General features: G+C 41.5%; 1 protein-coding gene across 1 annotated transcript in view; it reads right to left on the minus strand.

Annotated features, from left to right (window-relative positions):
* Window positions 1-19575, minus strand: part of LOC122551707 (transmembrane protein 163a) — a 230540-nt gene extending 210965 nt beyond the window's left edge. Inside the window, exons 1-2 of the mRNA XM_043694055.2 lie at window positions 18960-19575; window positions 18281-18400 (exon numbers count right to left, since the gene is read on the minus strand). Of these exons, the coding sequence (XP_043549990.1) occupies window positions 18281-18400; window positions 18960-19137 (298 nt within the window). The 5' untranslated portion in view covers window positions 19138-19575. The remainder of the gene's footprint in view (window positions 1-18280; window positions 18401-18959) is intronic.
* Between the last annotated feature and the right edge of the window lie 1516 nt (window positions 19576-21091).

Genomic DNA, 21091 nt, shown 5'->3' on the forward strand with positions numbered 1-21091 from the left:
ACAACTCTCCACCACCACCCTCTGTCTTCTACCTTTGAGCTAATTCTGTATCCAAATGGCTAGTTCTCCCTGTATCCATGAGATCTAACCTTGTTAATCAGTCTCCCATGGGGAACCTTGTCGAACGCCTTACTGAAGTCCATATAGATCACATCTACTACTCTGCCCTCATCAATCTTCTTTGTTACTTCTTCAAAAAACTCAATCAAGTTTGTGAGACATGATTTCCCACGCACAAAGCCATGTTGACTATCCCGAATCAGTCCTTGCCTTTCCAAATACATGTACATCCTGTCCCTCAGGATTCCCTCCAACAACTTGCCCACCACTGACATCAGACTCACTGGTCTATAGTTCCCTGGCTTGTCCTTACCACCCTTCTTAAACAGTGGCACCACGTTAGCCAACCTCCAGTCTTCCAGCACCTCACCTGTGACTATTGATGATACAAATATCTCAACAAGAGGCCCAGCAATCACTTCTCTAGCGTCCCACAGAATTCTAGGGTACACCTAATCAGGTCCTGGGGATTTAGCCACCTTTACCCATTTCAAGACATCCAGCACTTCCTCCTCTGTAATATGGACATTCCACAAGATGTCACTATCTATTTCCCTACAGTCTATATTTTCCATATCCTTTTCCACAGTAAATACCAATGCAAAATACTCATTTATTATCTCCCCCATTTTCTGCGGCTCCACACAAAGGCCACTTTGCTGTTCTTTGAGGGGCCCTATTGTCTCCCTAGTTACCCTTTTGTCCTTAATGTATTTGTAAAAACTCTTCGAATTCCCCTTAATTCTATTTGCCAAAGCTATCTCATGTCCTCGTTTTGCCCTCCTGATTTCCCTCTTAAGTATACTCTTACTTCCCTTATACTCTTCTAAGGATTCACTTGATCTATCCTGTCTATACCTTACATATGCTTCCTTCTTTTTCTTAACCAAACCCTCAATTTCTTTTGTCATCCAGCATTCCCTATACCTACCAGCCTTTCCTTTCACCCTAACAGAATGCTCTGGAACCTGTTGGAACAACAAAATTTAATAAAAGTCAGAAAAAAAAATCGAGTCAGCGCTGGAACCTATTTCCACCATGCTGCGGAAGCCTGAGCAGGAGCTCCAAGTGCTGGATCAATGCATCGGGGTGGTCAAACAAAGGACAGCGGCGTTGGAGACTGCAGCAGAGAATTCGGAGGGGAGGATCCGAACACTGGAAGGCAAGGTTCAGGCCCTGCTGGACCAGGTTGACAACCTCGAGTATCGAAGTCAAAGGAAAAACTTCCAGTGCGTCGGGCTCCCGGAATGTGAAGAAGGTGAGAGCCTAGTCAGCTTCCTGGAGCAGTGGCTCCCGCAGTTTCTAGGGCTGCAAGTCAAGTTGGGCTGTGTGTATATGGAGCGGGCCCACAGGATCGCGATGCACAGGTCTGGGTCCGAGCAGCGCCCCCACCTGGTCCTAGTGTGACTCCAGTGTTACAAAGAGAAGCAACTGATAATAGAAGCCTCCAGAAGGCTGGGAAAAGACTCACAGTCCCTGGTGTACAAGGGGTCAAAAATTACGCTTTTCGAAGACTTCTCTGGGGTTGTAATTAAGGAGAGGAAACCTTTTGATGAAGTCAGGAGGAGGTTGAGAGTCTTGAATATCCAATACACTGTGAGGTACCCGACAGTACTGTGCTTCATACATGGAGGGTCTGTTTACAACTTTGATTCCTTAGAGAAAGCAAGGGATATCCTAGATTCTTTGAAATAGATGGTCTAAGTCGAAAACAATTATGCACAAAGGTATATCCTTTGCTCTCTAGGTTGTTGGTTTTATATGCTTGGCACTGTTCAGATACAAAATTTCTTTTTTTTTCCTTATCTTTGCTAATTCTTGTTATTTCTTTGTTTTTTTTTCTGCGAGTGGGGTTTTCTCTTTTATTTAAGATAAATGGGATTGACTGAGGTATGGAGGGAATGGGTTGGGCGTCCACTTTTGATTTTCATGAGTGTAAATAATAGATTTTTTTTGTCTCCGTACTGCTTGGGTTTGGGGCGCGGCCTTAGCTGGAAGGAACCATGATGGTAGTAAGGATTGGGACAAGTGCCCCCTTTGGGCAAGAGGGGAAATCTCCTGTTATTTATTGTTTGTATGTTTGTTTAAATTAGGAGTAGTGATTAGTTTTTTTAGTTTTTGTAGTATTTGTAGTTTTTAGATTTTATGAATCCTATTCTTTCTCCCCCTGGCGCACCATGGGGGGGGGGCTGCAGGCCGCTTTGTACAGTCATAGCTAATGGTTCATTTAAATGGTGCACGTGGAACATAAAAGGGAGTCATTCCCCAATCAAAAGGAAGAAGGTGCTCTCAAACCTTAGAAAGGTGAGGGTTGACAGCACCTTGTACAAGAGACATACCTGAGTGACAAGGAACATTTAAAATTACAGCAGAGAGGGTTTAGTAGGGTAATCTTTTCCTCTTTCAATTCTAAAAGTAGAGGAATGTCCATACTAGTACAAGAACCTCCCATTTCAGATAGACAACCAAATTAAGGATGAACATGGGCAGTTCATCATCCTTAAGGCCTTAATACAGGGGGAGGAGTATGGCATCCTGAACGTCTATTGTCCTCCAGCGCACATCCTTAAATTCTTAATTGATGCATTCTCTAAATTGATGGCTCTTGGAGTGTGCCTTATGATTGTAGGAGGAGACTTTAACCGTCTCATTTACCCTGAGGTGGACAGGATGCCAAGGGATCTCTTGGGTATCTGCCCACAATCTAGACAGTTGGTGGACTTATGTGGGGAGTTGGGGTTAGTGTCTCCACCCTAATGATAGGGATTTTAAATTTTACTCCAACCCACACAACTACCACACAGGAATTGATATGTCCTTTGTTCCATCAATTTGTCTGGATTCGGTGTTATCCTGCAGGATTGGGAATATAGCCATTTCGGACCATGTGGCAGTGTACTTAGATGTTAAGACTAGAGGTAATAGAATAGAAATGCAGCATTGGCACATGGATCCATTTCTTTTGAAGAATAGCAAATTTATCGAGTACTTCACAAGGGAGTTTAGGACCTTCTGGGACATGAATTCGGGTTCGGCAGTAACCCATCGATGCTTTATGAGACCACCAAGGCTTATTTAAGGGGTTTAATTATTTCATTTTCAGCAACCAGGAAGAGGGAGGGTGGAGAACAGCAATGTATGCTTGAGGTCTGACTGAAGGCAGCCAAGTCAGCATATTATAACAGACTGTCAGTGACTAAGCTACAGAGGGTCACAGCTCTCCGAGCTGCTTTGAATTCAGTACTTACCCAGGTGATGAAGAGACAGGTCTCCTTTGCGAAACAAAGGTTATTTGAATATGGGGATAAGCCAGGTAGATACCTGACATATTTGGCCAGGAAGAAAAGTGTCCTGTAGTCCATTGTGTCCATTAGAGACAGAACTGGTACTATTACTTGCGAGTCTAAAAAGATTAATATGACATTTAGAAACTTTTATGCAGTTATACCAGACAGAGGGTTGTGAGGATGGAGTAGCAAGGTCTGAATCCTTTTTTGAGAATCTGGACCTCCCAGGAATAAATACAGAACAAGCCTCCCTTTTGAATGCACACTTAGCTATACAAGAGAAACAAGAGGTAGTAAGGCAACTCCAAAGTGGCAAAGTACCTGGCCCGAACAGGTTTCCAAGCAGGTTCTACAAGGAGAACATGTTGGCCGAGCCAATATTGGGTATGTACAAACACTCATACAGTCAGGACTGCCTTCCGCACTCTCTTAGAGAGGCCAATATCTCCCTTATTTTAAAGAGAGGGAAAGACCCTGAGGATTGTGCCTTGTATAGGCCTACCTCACGACTGAACCTAGATTTTAAAATCCTGTCAAAAATGCTACCTTTGAGATTGGAAATGATGTTGCCCACTATCATAAAGGAAGACCAGGCAGGTTTTATTAAGGGTCATAACTCTTCCAATAATATCAAGAGAATGTTGAATATAGTACAGGTATGTCAGCAGAGGTCAATTCCGGGCTTGGTGAACTCCTTGGATGTGGAAAAGGTGTTTGACTGGGTGAAGTGGCCATATCTTTTTGGTGTCTTGGAACATTTTGGCCTTGGGGAGGGGCTTTCACTAGGTGAAAGGTGGTGCTGTATAATGACCCTATGGCGGCGATCCTCACGAACAGCACAAAATCAGATAATTTTAGTATTGAGAGAGCTGATAAGAGTATCCTCTCTCACAGCTGCAATTCACTTTACTAATTGAACTGCTGGTAGACGCTATTCGGAAGGACTCTGAAATAGTTGCTCAAAGGTGGGAATGGGAGAGCACAAAATTAGTCTTTACACTGATGATGTTCTTCTTTTTCTGGCTAACCCAGAAAAGTCTGTACCTCGGTTATTACAAAAGATTAATTTATTTGGCATGGTCTCAAGGTATAACATTATTTTTACAAAATCGGAAAACATGCCCATGGGGGGCTTGGCGGGAGTGCCTGATCTGGAGGATGGAACAGAATTCCCTTTCCGGTGGTCACGAAAAGGTTTTCTTTATTTGGGTATTTTTATTACCCCTCCCCCCCCCCCCACCCCTTTCCACCAGCTGTACAGTGCTAACTTTGTGCAATTGTTTGAAAGGATAAAATAAGATTTTCAGCGTTGGAAGGGATTACCAATATCATGGTTAGGCCAACTAGCCCTGATCAAAATGTTCTTCCTCGGTTACTATACCCCATGAAAATGCTGCGCTGGTTGGTTTGGATCCTTTATTTGGGCTCTCTCTTATTAAATTCACCAAGTTGCAACTCCCACAGGGTATGGGGTAGATCTCCCAGATTTTAAGCCATACTAAATAAGTGCCTTACTGTCTTATGTGAGTGATTGGGTGTGGAAGGATCTGAGGTCGATATGGCTTGATCGAGGCCTCCCAGACAAGGTGTCCCCTCCTCAGTTTGTTGTTTATGGATAAGATGAAATCTGTTATAAGGCATTGTAGAAGTCCAATTATTATAAACATGCAGCAGGGAAAGGGTAATCTGCATAAGACCACACCGTTTACCCCTTGGTTGGAACCCCAGGATTCAGGCCAGGGTCAATAGATTCCGGCTTTAAAGCATGGGAGGTCCAGGGAGTCTTCTGTTTGGGAGACCCATTTGACAGAGAGGTCCTGATGTCTTATGACCAGTTACGTCACAAATATGGGCTACCTAGTAGAGACTTCTTCCATTATTTTCTGATTAGGGATTATATACAGAGGAGGAGCATACTCTTAACGCAGTCCTACAAGTCTGACATGAAGAGATGAGTGTTCCGGACACTCTCTCGGTCAGTACCCTATACCATTTACAGAGAGGGGACACCATGGAAGATGTGTAAAAACTCTATGGAGTCTGGAGTCAGGAACTAGGGGTAGAAATTTCATCTGAAACATGGGGGGACATATGGGAGAATGTGAAGAAGATCTTGATGTGTAATAAAGCGAAGGCTCTGTAATTGAAGATTCTCCACAAACCCATATGTCCCTGAAGCGATAAGCAAAATTCAAGAAAGGAATATCTCCAGGATGTCCGAAATGTAAAAAAAATTGTCTGTGGTTGTGTCATAAGATCCCCAGGTACCGAGGTGCCATAGTGAATGAGGTGGAGGAGATCATGGGAATTGAAGTTAGGGCAGATCCAGTATCACTTCTTTTGGGACTGACGAATCTGCCTTCACTAGATGAACACGGGAAGAGACTATTCAACATTCTCACATGTTGTGCAAGGAAGAACATTTTAATGAGCTGGACCTCAGAAAAACCCCAGGTCTAACGGGGTGGCATAGATTAGTGATGGAGCATGTTCCCCTTGGTTTTCTTATGAATGTGGTGCACCAGAAAACGTATAAGACATGGCAGCCCTTTTTAAATTTTATAGACACGGACTTGTCAGTCATTCTAACCAGGGCCTTTATACAGCGGTGAGGGGTGGGCTTGGTTGTCCAGGGACCTTGGTGGGGTGGGGGGGGTGGCGCTTGAATAAAGATGGATGTAATGGCTCAGGCTCCTGTGGATGGGAGCTTCGGTGGGGATGTGCCCAGGTGGTGTAAGTTAATTTAATTTAATTAAGTTAAGTTATGTCAGTTTAGTATAAAGTAAGCTAATTTAAACTAATTTTCCAATTCCAACTAATTATCAAGTTGTAATATGGAAAGATTGTTCTGCACCTTCGTGATAGTTTTGGTTTGGTTTGTAGAGTAGTAGGTAGTTTATTGTTAATGTTTTTGTAATATAAAGTTATTATACTACCTTTTGTACTTTGTATAATTTTGTAAAAAAACCCTTTTTCAATAAAAAAGTAGACATTAGAAATACTGCATGATTCAAGAAGGCTGCTAACTGTCAACTTCTCCAGGACAATTAAGGATAGATCGTTAACATTCTGTTAGCAGTGATACCCATATTATGTGAAAGAATGTTTAAACATCAGAATTTACAGCACTTTCAATAAAATGAAAGAAAGACCAACTCCAATAATTGAAGCTAAAGTCACAGCTTTATTTCATATCACAAATTATTTTTCACCCCTCCTTCCAAAGCCAGAACATTCACAAGTATATAACACCCAGCTTTTGAGAGAAACATATTTCCAAAGTCTTCTATAGGCCAACTGTTAATTATTATATTTTGGCACTCCAGTAAGGTTTGACTTTTTGACAGTACAGATTGGAAACCAGCTGTTCTCAGATTTATTACACTGAATATTTCTAAAGCTGCACCAGCTTCTTTTTCTATAGTGCTTAAATATTTTTTTTAAACATTTTTAAACATGATTAAACAAAGTAAGTAAAGTAAAAGTTGCATAGTCCTACTGGAAAGGAGGTATTTTGTCAGACAACTCAAAGTGTAAGGTATGTCTAAAAGGATGAAAAGCAAATATCCTTCAGGGAAGGAAATTTGTCCTTATCTGGCCTGACTTCAGATCCACAGCAATATGGGTGGCTCTCAACTGCCCTCTGAAATGGCCCACAAACTGCTCATTTGTAATAATCGCCATGAAGTCTAATTGCTAAAAAAGAAATAAGTCATTGTGATTTAGTAATGGAGAGAAAATATTTAGCTATGTATAAGAGCATTTCTGGATATGGAAAGAAAATAAAGTAGATCCATGACCCTCAGGGTCTTGTGGTGCAGTGGAAGTTCCCCTTCCTCTGAGCCATGTGACCTGGATCTAAGACCCACCTATTCCAGAAGTGTGTCATAGCACTATGGAACTGTCTGTCCTAGGGTGGCACTAGCCTATGTGCACCATGAGTAGAGGCTCTATTCTGGTGTTCAACTATAAATGATGTTCCTTTCCATTTGGGTCTCCTGAGTTATTAAAGCACTGGAAATGACAATGGCAAAAAAAAAAGGCCCTGTTGATACTGGAAGTTCCTTCTGACTAACCTCTGGGGACTAGTGCCAAAAGCCTGACATAGTCATATTCATAGAATCATACCTTATAGACAATGTCCCAAACACCACTATCACAATCCCTGGAAAAGTCTCGCCCCATTGTCAGGCCAGACCCAGTGGATGTGGCAGTACAGTGGTACAGAATCACGAGGGAGTTTCCCTGAGAGTCCTCAACATTAATTCCGGAGCCCATGTAGTCTCATGGCTTCAAGTTAAACATGGCTGAGGAAACCTCTTGCTGATTATCAGGTACCACCTCCCTCGGCTGATGAATCAGTACTCTTCCATGTTGAACACCACCTTTAAGAAGCACTGAGAGTGGTAGGACAGAATACACCCTGGATGTAGGATTTCTATGTGCACAAACTTGGGTGGCTCAGCAGCAACACTACTGATTGAGCTGGTCAGGTCCTAAAGGACATAGCTGCTAGACTGGATCTGAAGCAAGTGGTGAAGGAACCAAAGAGAAGGAAAAACATACTTGACCTCATACTTACCAACTTGCCTGCCACAGATACATCTATCCATGACATTATCGCTATGAGTGAGAGAGAAAGTCCACCTTCACATTGAGAATACATTTCTGTGGTGTGGCATTATCAATGCGCTAAATAGAACAGACTTCAAACAGATATAACAGCTTAAGACTGGGCATCCATGAGGTACTGAAGGCCATCAACAGCAGCAGAATTATATTCCAGCAAAATCTACAAGGTTATGGCCTGGCATACCCCCTGCTCAACCATTACCATCAAGCAAGAGGATCAATAACCCATATTCAATGAGGGGTGCAGGAGGGCTTGCCAGGAGCAGCACCAGGGTTACCTGAGGTGTCAACCTGGTGAAGATACAAAACAGGACTACTTATATGTCAAACAGCATAAGCAGCTTTGACAGAACTAGGCTATCCCATAACCAATGAATCAGATCTAAACTCTGCAATCCTGGCAAATTCAGTAGTGAATGGTAGTAGGCAATTAAACAACTCACTGATGGAGACGGCCTCACAAATATCCACATCCTCAACAATGGAAAAGCCCAGATAAAAGATAAACGTTGAAACATTTGCAACAATCTTCATCCAGAAGGCTCCAGCATCACAGATATCCATTTTCAGTCAATTGAATTCACTCCTCGTGATATCAAAAAATCATTGGAGGTATTGGACAGTGCAAAGGCTACAGGCCCTGACAACATTCCGGCAATAGTACTGAAGACCTATACCCCAGAGCATTTCATTCCCCTAGCTAAGCTCTTCCAGTACAGTTACAACATTGGCATTTACCTGACGATGTGGAAAATTAACCAGGTATGTCCTGTACACAAAAGGTAGGACAAATCCAACTCAGCCAATTACCACCCCATTGGTCTACTGACAATCATCAGTAAACTGATGGAAGGTGCCATCAACTATGCTACCAAGCAGCACCTGCTCAGCAATAATCTGTTCAGTGACATCCAGTTTGGGTTATGCCAGTACCACTCAGCTCCTGGCCTTATTACAGCCTTGGTTCAAACATGAACAAAAGCACTGAGTTCCAGAGGCAAGATAAGAGTAATCACCCTTGATATCAAGGCTGCATTTAACCAAGTGTGGCATCATGGAATGCTAGAAAAATTGGAATCAATGTTTATAAGGGGGCAAACTCTCTGGTCATTGGAGTCATACCTGACATATAGGAATTTGGTTCTGGTTGTTGGAAGTCTGTCATTTTAGCTCCAGGACATCTCTGCAGGAGTTCCTCAGGATAGTGTCCTAGGCCCAACAAACTTCAGCACCTTGCCTCCAATATACCGTCAGAAGTAGGGCTGTTCGATGATTGCACAATGTTCAGCACTATTCATGACTCCTCAGATATTGAAGTAGTCCATGTTCAAATGCAACAAGCTCTGGACAGTATCCAGGCTTGGGATGAAAAGAGGCAAGTGACATTCATGCCACACAAATGTCAGGCGATGATCACCTCCAACAAAAGTCAACCTAACCTTCACATTCAATATTGTTACCATCAATAAATCTTCCACTAACAACACCCTGGGTTTAACAGTGACCAGAAACTGAACTGAACCCACCACATAAATACTGTGTCTGCAAGAGGACATCAGAGGCTAGGAATATTGCAGAGAGTAAATCACCTCCTAACTCCTCAAAGCTTATCTACCATCTACAAGGCACAAGTCAGGAGTATGATGGAATACTCCCCACTTCCTGATGAGTTCAACTCCAAAAATACCCAAGAAGCTTGACACCATCCAGAGTAAAACAGCGTGCTTGATTGTACCAAACCACAAATGTTCATATTCTCCACCACTGACACTCCTTGGCAGCATTGTGTATATTATCAAAAGATACTCTGCAGAAATTCACCAAGAATCCTTAGACAACAATGTCCAAATCCATGACTTACTCCCCTCTGGAAAGGGCAGCAGACACATGGGAATACCACCACCTGCAAGTTCTCCTCCAAGCCATTCACCATCTTGACTTGTAAATATATCATCATTCCTTCAATGTCACAGGCTCAATTTCCCTCCCTAAGGATATTGTGGGTAAACCTACAGCACACGGTCTGAAGTGGATCAAGAAGGCAGCTCACCACCACATTCTCAAAGGCGACTAGGGATGGCCAATATGATTGAATGAAGAAAAGTATAGACAGGCAGAGATAATAGAGGTAAAAACAATGACTGCAGATGCTGGAAACCAGTGGTGCTGGAAGAGCACAGCAGTTCAGGCAGCATCCAAGGAGCTTCGAAATCCTTGGATGCTGCCTGAACTGCTGTGCTCTTCCAGCACCACTAATCCAGGCAGAGATAATAATGAAGGGTATTCCTAAAAATGGGTGCTAGACCATTCAAGGTGCAATGATTGAAATTATTAAAATAAAGTATGCACAAGAGGCAGAAGTAGAGGTATGCACATATTTTGGAGAGTTGTGATTTGGAGGAACTTAAAAATGCAGCAATGGCAGGCCTTTGAGGGGTTTAAGAAACAACAACAAGAATTTTAAAAGTAAGACATTGTTCGACTAGAAGCCAATGTAAGTCACTGAGCTCAGAATAGAAAGGAGAAGGGGGCCTGGTGCAAGCTAAGACATTGGCAGAAAAGAATTAGATAGCCTCAAGTTTACAAAGTGTAACATATGGGAGAGCAGTGAGAATTCCATCAGAGTAATCAAGTTTAAAAGTAGCAAGTTTAGAAGTTTAAATATGCAAGAGGGTTTCAGCAGCAGAAAAGATTAAACAGAAATGAAGTTGGACAAAGTTATAAAGGTGGAGATACGTGTCTTAGTGATGGCATTAATGTGTGATCAGAAGCTTACCTAAGGATGAAATGTGATGGCAATTTGGAGGAGTTTGGAAACTGAGACTGTCGTAATCTCAGACTGAGCAGCGATAGCTGGGGAACAGAATTTAGAGGAGGGAATGAAAATAATTGCTTCAGTCTTTCTAATATTTCCTCAATTTGAGAGAAATGTCCACTAATCGAATAAACAACCTGACAACCATTAGTCGAATAAACAACCTGACAAATTAGCAAGGGGGAAAAAGTCACGAGGGGCAATGGTGAAATAGAGCTGGTTGTCACCAAGACATATTGGAAAGCTAACCTTGTGTTTTCAGATTAAGCTGCTGAGGGATAGTATGTCACTGCCAAATAGGAGGGGACCAATGATATATTCTTGGAGCAGGAAAAGTTAACAATATTTTACAAGTTAAAATACTCGGCCCAAAAATATCATGTTAACAATACGTTCTCTCATCACATTTTTGAACAAATGGGTCCACAATAACTAACAACTACGTCATCCACAATGATACAGATTAGTGTCCCTCATTGCTTTGCTAAAATAAAACATTTCACTGTTTTTGTGCATTGTACCCATTTTGATTCAGATGTTGATTTTAACTTTGTAATTTTGTCAGATACAATTGATGGAACAGACTGCTGAATCAATCTGTTCAGAATAATAACAAAAAACATTGAACACTTTTTCTCATTCTTTCTTAAAAAGCAATGCAACAAAGATGGCACATCAATGTGTATCTCTGGTATTAATGATGGTGAACAGATTTTTTTGCATGTTCAAAAATATAAATCTCATGTATCCTGTATGGTGTTATCTTTAACTGACACCAATAATAACTTGAAACTAATTCGTTCATGGACCTCACTATTGAGGATGACCATCCTCTAAGCTCACTCTGTAACAATGGACCTGTTGTGTCAGGAAGTTTCTCCTGAGTTCTTTGTGTTTCAAACTTAACACCAATCTATCACTAAGGACTTTATAATATCTCTTCCTCCCTCTTCTCCTCATATCTGTCACTGACTAAGTCCTCTTGAATCTAATTCTGCCAGTTTGCTTTGCCACTGGCCACCCTCCATAAATTCCATGAATTCCACGCATATACATACAAATACCTATGCAACCTTGCATCTTCTTATGCATGATGATATAGCCTTCTTCTAATTCTAACCTATGACCTTCTTCTAACTCTAACCTATGGCCTGTACATCTTTCACGCCTCTGTTCCATTAATAACAGTTCCATTAGAATCTTGGCTCAGTGATGTGGAATTTCATCCCTAAACACCTCAATATCGTTTTTAATTCTGTACTGCTTTAAACATACCCTTAGAATCAAGCATTCAATCAACATTTACATATAACAAAAACCTTCTCTGTCCATTTCCTTCTTGCTCTATGGCTCAAGGCACTATATAAATATAAATTGCTGTTTAGAATAAACAGATGAGGCATAGACTGTTGCAGGTATTGATAAGTTTTTGGGTATTATGTCAATCTCTGAAACTACAGTCTTGTAGACTGGCTTGTTCATTGTATGCTTAATTCATTCTGCATTTATTCTGTTTACTTTGGTTATTTTTGGAGAAATATGTATTTTTGAATCATAATTCATCAATACCTGAATTTTAATAATAGCCATGATTCTAATTAAAACAATGCTCTTTATTTTGCTTTTGACTGAATAAAATTTGGATACCTAGAAATGAATTTGCACTTTTCAGAAACAAATTTAGTCCTAACTGAAAATGGATATTTGTTTTTGTTTGAGGATAAATTTTATTAAAAACATGAAAAACTAAAATATTTGTTTTTACTGAAGTTTAAGAAAAAGTGCACTACTACATTTTAATAATTGAGTTTCGTGAAAAGGCAAAGCTAAATCATTTCTCAGATCATTTACTCATGCATTTTATATGAATGTATACAAAATATGCTCAATGTATAAATGTGTAAGGGAAGTAATGAACTTAGCTTGTTCAATATATAGCATGAAAAGGAGTATTTTTCATAAATACAGAGCTGACACTGCAGCCTTTGCTATTCCCTGAACCCACACTAATCTCTGCACTTGTCTAATTAAGACCTGCTGCACATCCCTAATTTAAAAGGTTCTCAAGAATTTCATTGGCCTCAACACTCTCCATCGCTGTAATTTAAGTCCCATAACCCTTTAAGATTCTAAGCTCATTAATTCTGATCGCTTGAACATTCCCAAAACAGCACACTGAATGTTAAGTTGCTTTGGTCCTAAATTCTCAATTTCAGTGTTTAATTCTCACTGTTTCTCCCAGCTCTTTAAGCCACAGTTTAAAGTCTGCCTCTTTAACCAAGTTTTTGATTCCCTGTTTCTAATATGTCAAATTTTGTTCGATAACTTTTCTGGAAAGTGTCTTGAATGCAAATACATTAAAGCTGTCGTAAGTAGGAGTTTTTGTTGCAGTATTCAATCTTTTCCTCTTTTTTCCAATTCAAATTTTGCACACTGAAATTTTTGCAATGAAATGTTAATTAACATGAATATGTTTGATCTCTTGCTATAGAAATATCAGGTACAGTTGTTTATCTGTTATCAAATGTATTAAATATTTCAGAGATTTTTGTTTGTTCATTGGATGTGTGTATTGCTGACTGGGCCAGTATTTATTGCCTACTCCCAGATGCCTTTCAGAAAGTAATGGTGATCTGCCTTGTTAACGGCTGCAGTCCAATGGGTGTAGATAGAACACAATGCTGTTCAGGGAAAAGTTTCTGGATTTGGATCCAGTGACAGCAAGGGAATGACAGCAAGTCAAGTTTTGTTTTGCACAATGATGGAATTCCTGGGAAGTCTAAAGATGGAAATGTTTCATGTGAAATAAGTATCAGTCTTTCAGTAGTAAGCTGGTGGAGTTCAGTTCCACCGGGGCCACTCAACCCCTGATCTGACTACAGCCTTAGTTCAAACATGGGCAAAAAAGCTGACTTCCAGGTGAAGGTCAGAGTGACAGCACTTGACACAAGGCCACATTTTGTTGAGAAGAAACTGAAGAACCCGGAGGAAACCCACGAAGACAGAGGGAGACTTTGCAAACTCCACACAGACAGTCACCTAAGACTGTAATCAAACATGGGTTCCTGATGCTGTGAGATACCGTGCTGCCCATTTATGCCTCTCATAATTTTGTATACCATAATCAAAATCTCTTTCAACCTCCAGTGCTCTAAGGAAAACAAAGCCAGCCCATCCAGTCTCTCCTCATATCTGAGACTTTTCATCCCAGGCAACATCCTAATGAATCTTCTTTGCACCCTCTCCAGTGTAATCATGTCCTTCCGATAGTGTGATGACCAGAACTGCATTCCATTTGTGGCTTAATCAATGTTTTATAAAGTTCGAACAAGACTTTCTTGCTCCTATATTCTAGGACCCAGCATCCCATATACATCATACCCCCTTGCTCTTATAAATTCCTCATTGCCTCTAATTGTTGCTCCATCCAATCCATTTGCGACAAAAGGAATTTATTGCAGATATAATCCTCATCAACACGTAAACTCTCCCTAAACTCCCACATCCGACATGAAAAGCACATCACTCTACTAAGGACCATTTTTACTTTTTCCAATCTGCAGATCCTGAAAATAGCATTGTCTTATTCCTCTACAAAACATGGCTCTTGGCTAACTTAATACTTAGAGTCATAGAGTCATAGAGATGTACAGCATGGAAACAGACCCTTCGGTCCAACCCGTCCATGCTGACCAGATATCCCAACCCAATCTAGTTCCACCTGCCAGCACCCGGTCCATATCCCTCCAAACCCTTCCTATTCATATACCCTTCCAAATGCCTCTTAAATGTTGCAATTGTACCAGCCTTCACCACATCCTCTGGCAGCTCATTCCATACACGTACCACCCTCTGCGTGAAAACGTTGCCCCTTAGGTCTCTTTTATATCTTTCCCCTCTCACCTATGCCTTCTAGTTCTGGACTCCCAACCCCAGGGAAAAGACTTTGCCTATTTATCCTATCCAGGCCCCTCATAATTTTGTAAACCTCTATAAGGTCACCCCTCAGCCTCCAACGCTCCAGGGAAAACAGCCCCAGCTTGTTCAGCCTCTCCCTATAGCTCAGATACTCCAACCCTGGCAACATCCTTGTAAATCTTTTCTGAACCCTTTCAAGTTTCACAACATCTTTCCGATAGGAAGGAGACCAGAATTGCACACAATATTCCAACAGTGGCCTGACCAATGTCCTGTACAGCCACAACATGACTCCCAACTCCTGTACTCAATACTCTGACCAATAAAGGAAAGCATACCAAACGCTTTCTTTACTATCCTATCTACCTGAGACTCCACTTTCAAGGAGCTATGAACCTGCACTCCAAGGTCTCTTTGTTCAGCAACACTCCCTAGCACCTTATCATTTAGTGTATAAGTCCTGCTAAGATTTGCTTTCCCAAAATGCAGCACCTTGCATTTATCTGAATTAAACTCCATTTGCCACTTCTCAGCCCATTGGCCCATCTGGTCCAGATCCTGTTGTAATCTGAGATAACCCTCTTCGCAGTCCACTGCACTTCCGATTTAGGTGTCATCTGCAAATTTACTAACTGTACCTCTTATGCTCGCATCCAAATCATTTATGTAAATAACAAAAAGTAGAGGGCCCACCACCGATCCTTGTGGCACTCCACTGGTCACAGGCCTCCAGTTTGAAAAACAACTCTCCACCACCACCCTCTGTCTTCTACCTTTGAGCCAGTTCTGTATCCAAATAGCTAGTTCTCCTTGTATTCCATGAGATCTAACCTTGCTAATCAGTCTTCCATGGGGAACCTTGTCGAACGCCTTATTGAAGTCCATATAGATCACATATACTGCTCTGTCCTCATCAATCTTCTTTGTTACTTCATCAAAAAACTCAATCAAGTTTGTGAGACATGATTTCCCATGCACAAAGCCATGTTGACTATTCCAAATCAGTCCTTGCCTTTCCAAATACATATACATCCTGTCCCTCAGGATTCCCTCCAACAACTTGCTCACCACTGAGGTCTTGTATTTTTAAATTTAATCAAGAGACATATCTCAATAAAACATATAATCAAAAAAGAACCCACCCTACTACAGCAGACTTACAGCAAGGCCACACTTACAACTATTCACTTATCTGCTTCTGTCCTCTTCCAAACAGATTCCTCCAAGGTCATTTGTGAATTTCACTGTTTGTTAATTTTCCTAGATACACTCTGATGTCCAGTGATACATGAATTCAACAGCAAAGGCAGTAACTGTGCAGATTCACTGCTGTGTCAGTTAGCAGTGTGGGTTTCTTTCTCTCTCTCTCTCCTGCACTGACCTGACCATGTGCTGCCTTCGTCTGTTTCTCTCCCTTTTAAAAGTGTCATTGTTTTGACTTTTTTTTTTCTCCAAAGTTCCAAAACAATGCAACAGCATATAAAACAGTAATTGCTGCTCCTGGAATTCGAGGAAATTACCTCCAACACCTAAAATACCTCAAAAAAGGAGCAGTCTCTTACAATCAGAAATCTTTCCGATCCTCCATCTGTTGAATGATATTGATGTTGGCCTTCCCCAATTTAGACATTTAATTTCTGCACTTCCTTATCTCTTTCCATAATGATTTGGAAACGTACAGGATTATAGTCATTATCTCCAAAATGCTTGCCCACTGATACTTCAACCACTTGACTGGCTTCATTCTCTAGAATTAGGTTTACACTGCCCATCTCTTGTAGAACTAAATACGTATTGGCACAAAAACTCTCCTGGATGCTTATTCCACCCCATCTGATCCCAGTTAATGTTAGGAAAGTTGAAGTCCACAACAATTCTAACCTTGTTTCTCTCACACCTTTCTCTGATGTGCCTACATATCTGCTCCTCTATCTCTCTCTGGCTGTTGGGATGCCTGTGGTATAACCCCAGCAATGTAATCGTCCCTTTTTCATTTTCATTCTACCCAGGAAGCCTCCTTTGAAGACCTCCAATGATGTCTTTCCTCATTACTGCAGTGATGATTTCCTTTATCGATAATTCAATGCCCCCACCGATCTTTCTTCTCACCATCCCACCTGAAACTTCTATATCCTGCAATGTTAAGCTGCCAGTCCTGTCCTTCCTTCAACCTTGACTCAATGATTGCAGCAATATCACATACCCATGCGCTGATCAATACCCTTAACTTCATCCATCTTACCAGTCAAGATCCTTGCTTGAACATCCAGAACTCTTCTGTGCCTTATTAATGCCCATGTCTTTTCTACCTTCTTGACTGTCCTGCCATTCCTTCTACATCTAATTGGACCTTGCTTACTACTTAACATCTGCTCTGTGCCCCATTCTCCCACCAAATCTTTTCCTTAGTTAGCACATCATCCCCACTATCTAAGTCTGCCTTCATCATCAGAAGATTCCCAAGAATTTTCCATGATTTCACCATTAATCTTAAATCATTTGGGGAGATGTGGTAGCTGTGGGAAGATGACTTAGTTCAAGAAAAGTGCAACAAACAACACCAACCACTGTAGTTGGTCTTTTTTTAAAACTTCCTAATAGCCTTAGACACAGTTAATTTCAAAGTCTTTTGGAGCATCCTCCTCAAATATAGTTGCCCTCAATAATCACTCCATGATGTCATGTAAGCCATGAGTGTCACCATTGGAACTATCACAAAACTCATCTCTGTGAAAAGTGAAGTCAAACAAGCCTGTGTGTGAGCTGTGTCATTGCACCAACTCTTTTCTCCATTCTCTTTGTTTCAATACCTCACCTCCAACATTTCACCAAAATGTGGGGGATCATCTACAGACCAGACTGGAATCTTTTCAAACTCTGCAGTCTTCAATCCAAAATCAAAACCACTCCAACCTCAGATGCCAATGTGCATGCATTCATTCAGAAACTGTACTCAGGTCACTGTAAATTCCTTCTCTGAAGCATATCAAAGAATGGACCTTTCACAAAACATCCAACACCTGTACTAATAACTAATAAAGGTCAACAAAGGACACAATTATTGCATTCTCCTATCAACCACAAACTATAACTACTATTTATTCCATTTTCGGAAGCCAAAACTGCAATAAAAATACATTAGCTTATGTTGACATCCTGGTTCACTAGGATTTGCTCCTTTGTTTAGTCAAGGTTTTATTTCACAATAAATTGTTATTAAAGACTGCATCTTGTCCAAAATGATGCATTTTTTAAAAAGAAAAAAGCTCATTTCCCAATGACTTGTGCACATATCACATTAACTGAAGGAAGTTTAATAAAACGCTAGGTCTCAGTAGAAGGGTTGTGGGGGTGGGGTGAAGAAAATATTTTCCTCAGTACAGTAGTATAACAAAACAGATCCAAAATATCAGCATTCCTCATCTTTTTTCCCTTTACCGTGCCTTCACTTTGTTGATCGGAATCGCCCATTCACTTGATAGTGGTCTAAGACAAGAGATATTATCTTTTAAAGGTTAAAGGAGCTCTGATAAGCTGCAAGATCAGGGGAATATGTTTGGGTACTCACTGAAGGCTACCACAGCCAGGGACAGAGTGATAAGAATTGAGATCCAGGACACCCACAACGCCTTCTTGCGGTAGCTCTGAGCTTCATGGGGTTTCAGCTTTTGGCTGCTTTCCAGTAAACCTATAAGAAAGGTCAATGCAGAAATGAATTATCCTTTGCGATTTGGTGCTTGATAGTCATGGTCCCAGGTGAGTGCAGGGATTATTGGGTATAAAACGAGAATGACTGTACATTTTACACCAGCACCTTAAATCCGCGAAGACCAGGGAGTTCTTCATGAGCTGGAGATTTAATTTTATTATTATTTTTAAAAATCAGCACTTGCTTTTGTAGGGAGCTTTAATAATAATAAACAGCCTTAGGTATTTCATTGCATCTGTGTTGCGGACAACTTAGCCTCCGCATGAAGGAGCATTTAAGCTTGATCAAGAATTAATAAATGAACTTGCCAAATGGCTCTAATGTAAGGTTTTCTCTTTCTGTTTGAAATCATGATTTGAAGTCAAACAGGGACGCCAATTAAGGCTCTACACTGTATGATAGTGAAGTGCTGCCTGTGTCAAAGTTTTCAGAGCCTTGGTAACTGATTCGCAGACCAGTTGCCCCGACCTGTCCAGCAATGACCCAGCTCCCAGCCTCCAGCCCCTCCCTCTACTCCACTGTTATCAGCAACACTCACCTCGGTTCTCCACTGTATCGCCGAACTGCGCGCTTTCACTGATTCTCATCTCGGTGTCTCTGTCCATCTTGCGCCTCTCTTTCTGCTGCCCAGATGCCGGGGCGAACTGGCCGTCCCTGGCTTCAGTAACCGCCTGGTTTGTGGCAGCAGGGGAGGGATCAGAAGCTGGCGAGTCCATGCCTTAAAGCTGTGCGCGGGGGAATGTGGCACTCTGGCGAGAATATCTGCACAGCCCGCGGGGGATGGAGTGAGAAAGGCAGAGATGGCAACGCGAGCTTGCGTTATCAAAAGGACTCCCGACTCATCAGCACTTAGCTGCAAACTGGAACGGGGTGGGGTTGACTGGGGGGGGTGGGGGGTAGAGCCGTTGACGAACCGACTCTAATTAAAATTCGGAGTTCGTCAGATCAGCTCTGAACCACTGTCAGCTTCTCGTCGAGCTGTGACTGGACTGTGTGATGATGCATTCATATCAAGCTGCAGTTAAAAATGTAGACATGAAGTTAATCGCATTCAACAACTCCGTGTGCTTGTGTTCCCGCCTCGAGATACAAATGGGCAGAAATGTTTTCCTTTAAGTTATGTCTCCAAGGCTGGAACGTTAAGTAACAGACAGCGTCCCTCTATCTCGGTGAATCCCACATCTTCGCTTTTTGATGCGAGTATAACAATAAGCCCTGTTTCTGGTAGGCCTGGCTGTGCAGGCTGCTTCACAGTGTGGCAAGTTTGCCTTGTTTCGAAAAAACAAAATAAGGAAATACCGAGGCGCTACACAGATTAAAAACAGCTTTCGGTTCAGGCTTTCCGTGTCAGGTTCAGGCGTCAGTAAAAGAAGCTTTGTTCCCAGCCGGAACTTCAGCCCTCACTCTTAAAAAAAAGTTTCAGAAGGGAATCCGGGAAGATTTTATTACAGTAAACAATCTCCTGTGAAATGTGCTTGGCTTATATTGGTGTGTTTGAATATGTGCATTTAAGATATGACTGAATGTAACTGGCTTTATTCCAATTCAATTGCTGTTCCTTCACAAACATGAACAATCGATATGAACTCCTCGGGGAGTCTGAGCTGACAGGTTTCGATCTAATCTTCAGGTCAGATGGTTGATGGCGTTTCTTTCTTCAGCTTCAAATCACGCAGGGGTTTTATTGTCATCGTGTTCACAGCAGCAGTTAGCAAAGACTTTCAAGTACATATCAATTACAGTCTGAATGTTAATTGTGTGTACGATATGTTGCGAGCAGGTGAAAAAGCGTTTGGGACTCGCATCCCTTTAACCCCCCTGTCAGTCAGTTCCAACAAATTATTTTGAGCCTGTAGTGATCATGTTTCAATTCATAGGGAGTTCACGACGAGGCAGTTTAAATGATCTTAATATATTAGACGTTTAAGACGATAGCACGGTTATTTAGTGTTTTTTCATCTGTGACAATGTTTGTAGATACTCTTGAGTTCTCATTGACCAGTTGTTTCCACAATTTGCTTTTTCACCAGTATGTTGTCTTCTGAGAGAAACAGGAGAGAAAAACTTCAATGTCTTGTGGGAAAAGAACTCAGTTGTCCTTCTCTCTGTGCTGCTGTTTAAAACAGCTTCTGAAATAAGATCAAAAGGAACTGACGTCGGCGACTCAGCTCATCAGATCACCTCTGCCATTCAATGAGATCATGTATGGTCTGATAATCCCCAACTCCATGTTCTTACCTTTTCCCATTAACTTTTCATTCCCAGGCTAACTTTGTCTATCTCAGCCTTAAATATATTTAATGAGCCAGTCTTGACAGCCCGCTGTGGTGAAGAACCATTTTCGCCTTGGAGAAGAAATTCCTCTGAAATGTGTGACTCCTTGCTCTGAGATTATGCCCCTGGTCATAGAACATGAAAATAAGAGGAGGAGAAGGCCATTCAGCCCTTCGAGCCTGCTTCGCCATTCCATATGATTGTACTGATCATCCAACTCCATACCCTTTTCCCACTTTCTCCCCATGTCCTTTGATCCATTTAGCCCCAAGAATTATAGTTAACCCCTTTTTTGAAATCATTCACTGCTTTGGCCTCAACTGTTTTCTGAGGCAGAGTCGAGAGTGTGGTCTGGAAAAGCACAGCAGGTCAGGCAGCATCTGAGGAGCAGGAGAA

This window comes from Chiloscyllium plagiosum, unplaced genomic scaffold, assembly GCF_037043375.1.
Source record: "Chiloscyllium plagiosum isolate Xiang-an unplaced genomic scaffold, Cpla_swu_hap1 HiC_scaffold_7, whole genome shotgun sequence".
In the NCBI taxonomy this organism is placed as follows: domain Eukaryota; kingdom Metazoa; phylum Chordata; class Chondrichthyes; order Orectolobiformes; family Hemiscylliidae; genus Chiloscyllium; species Chiloscyllium plagiosum.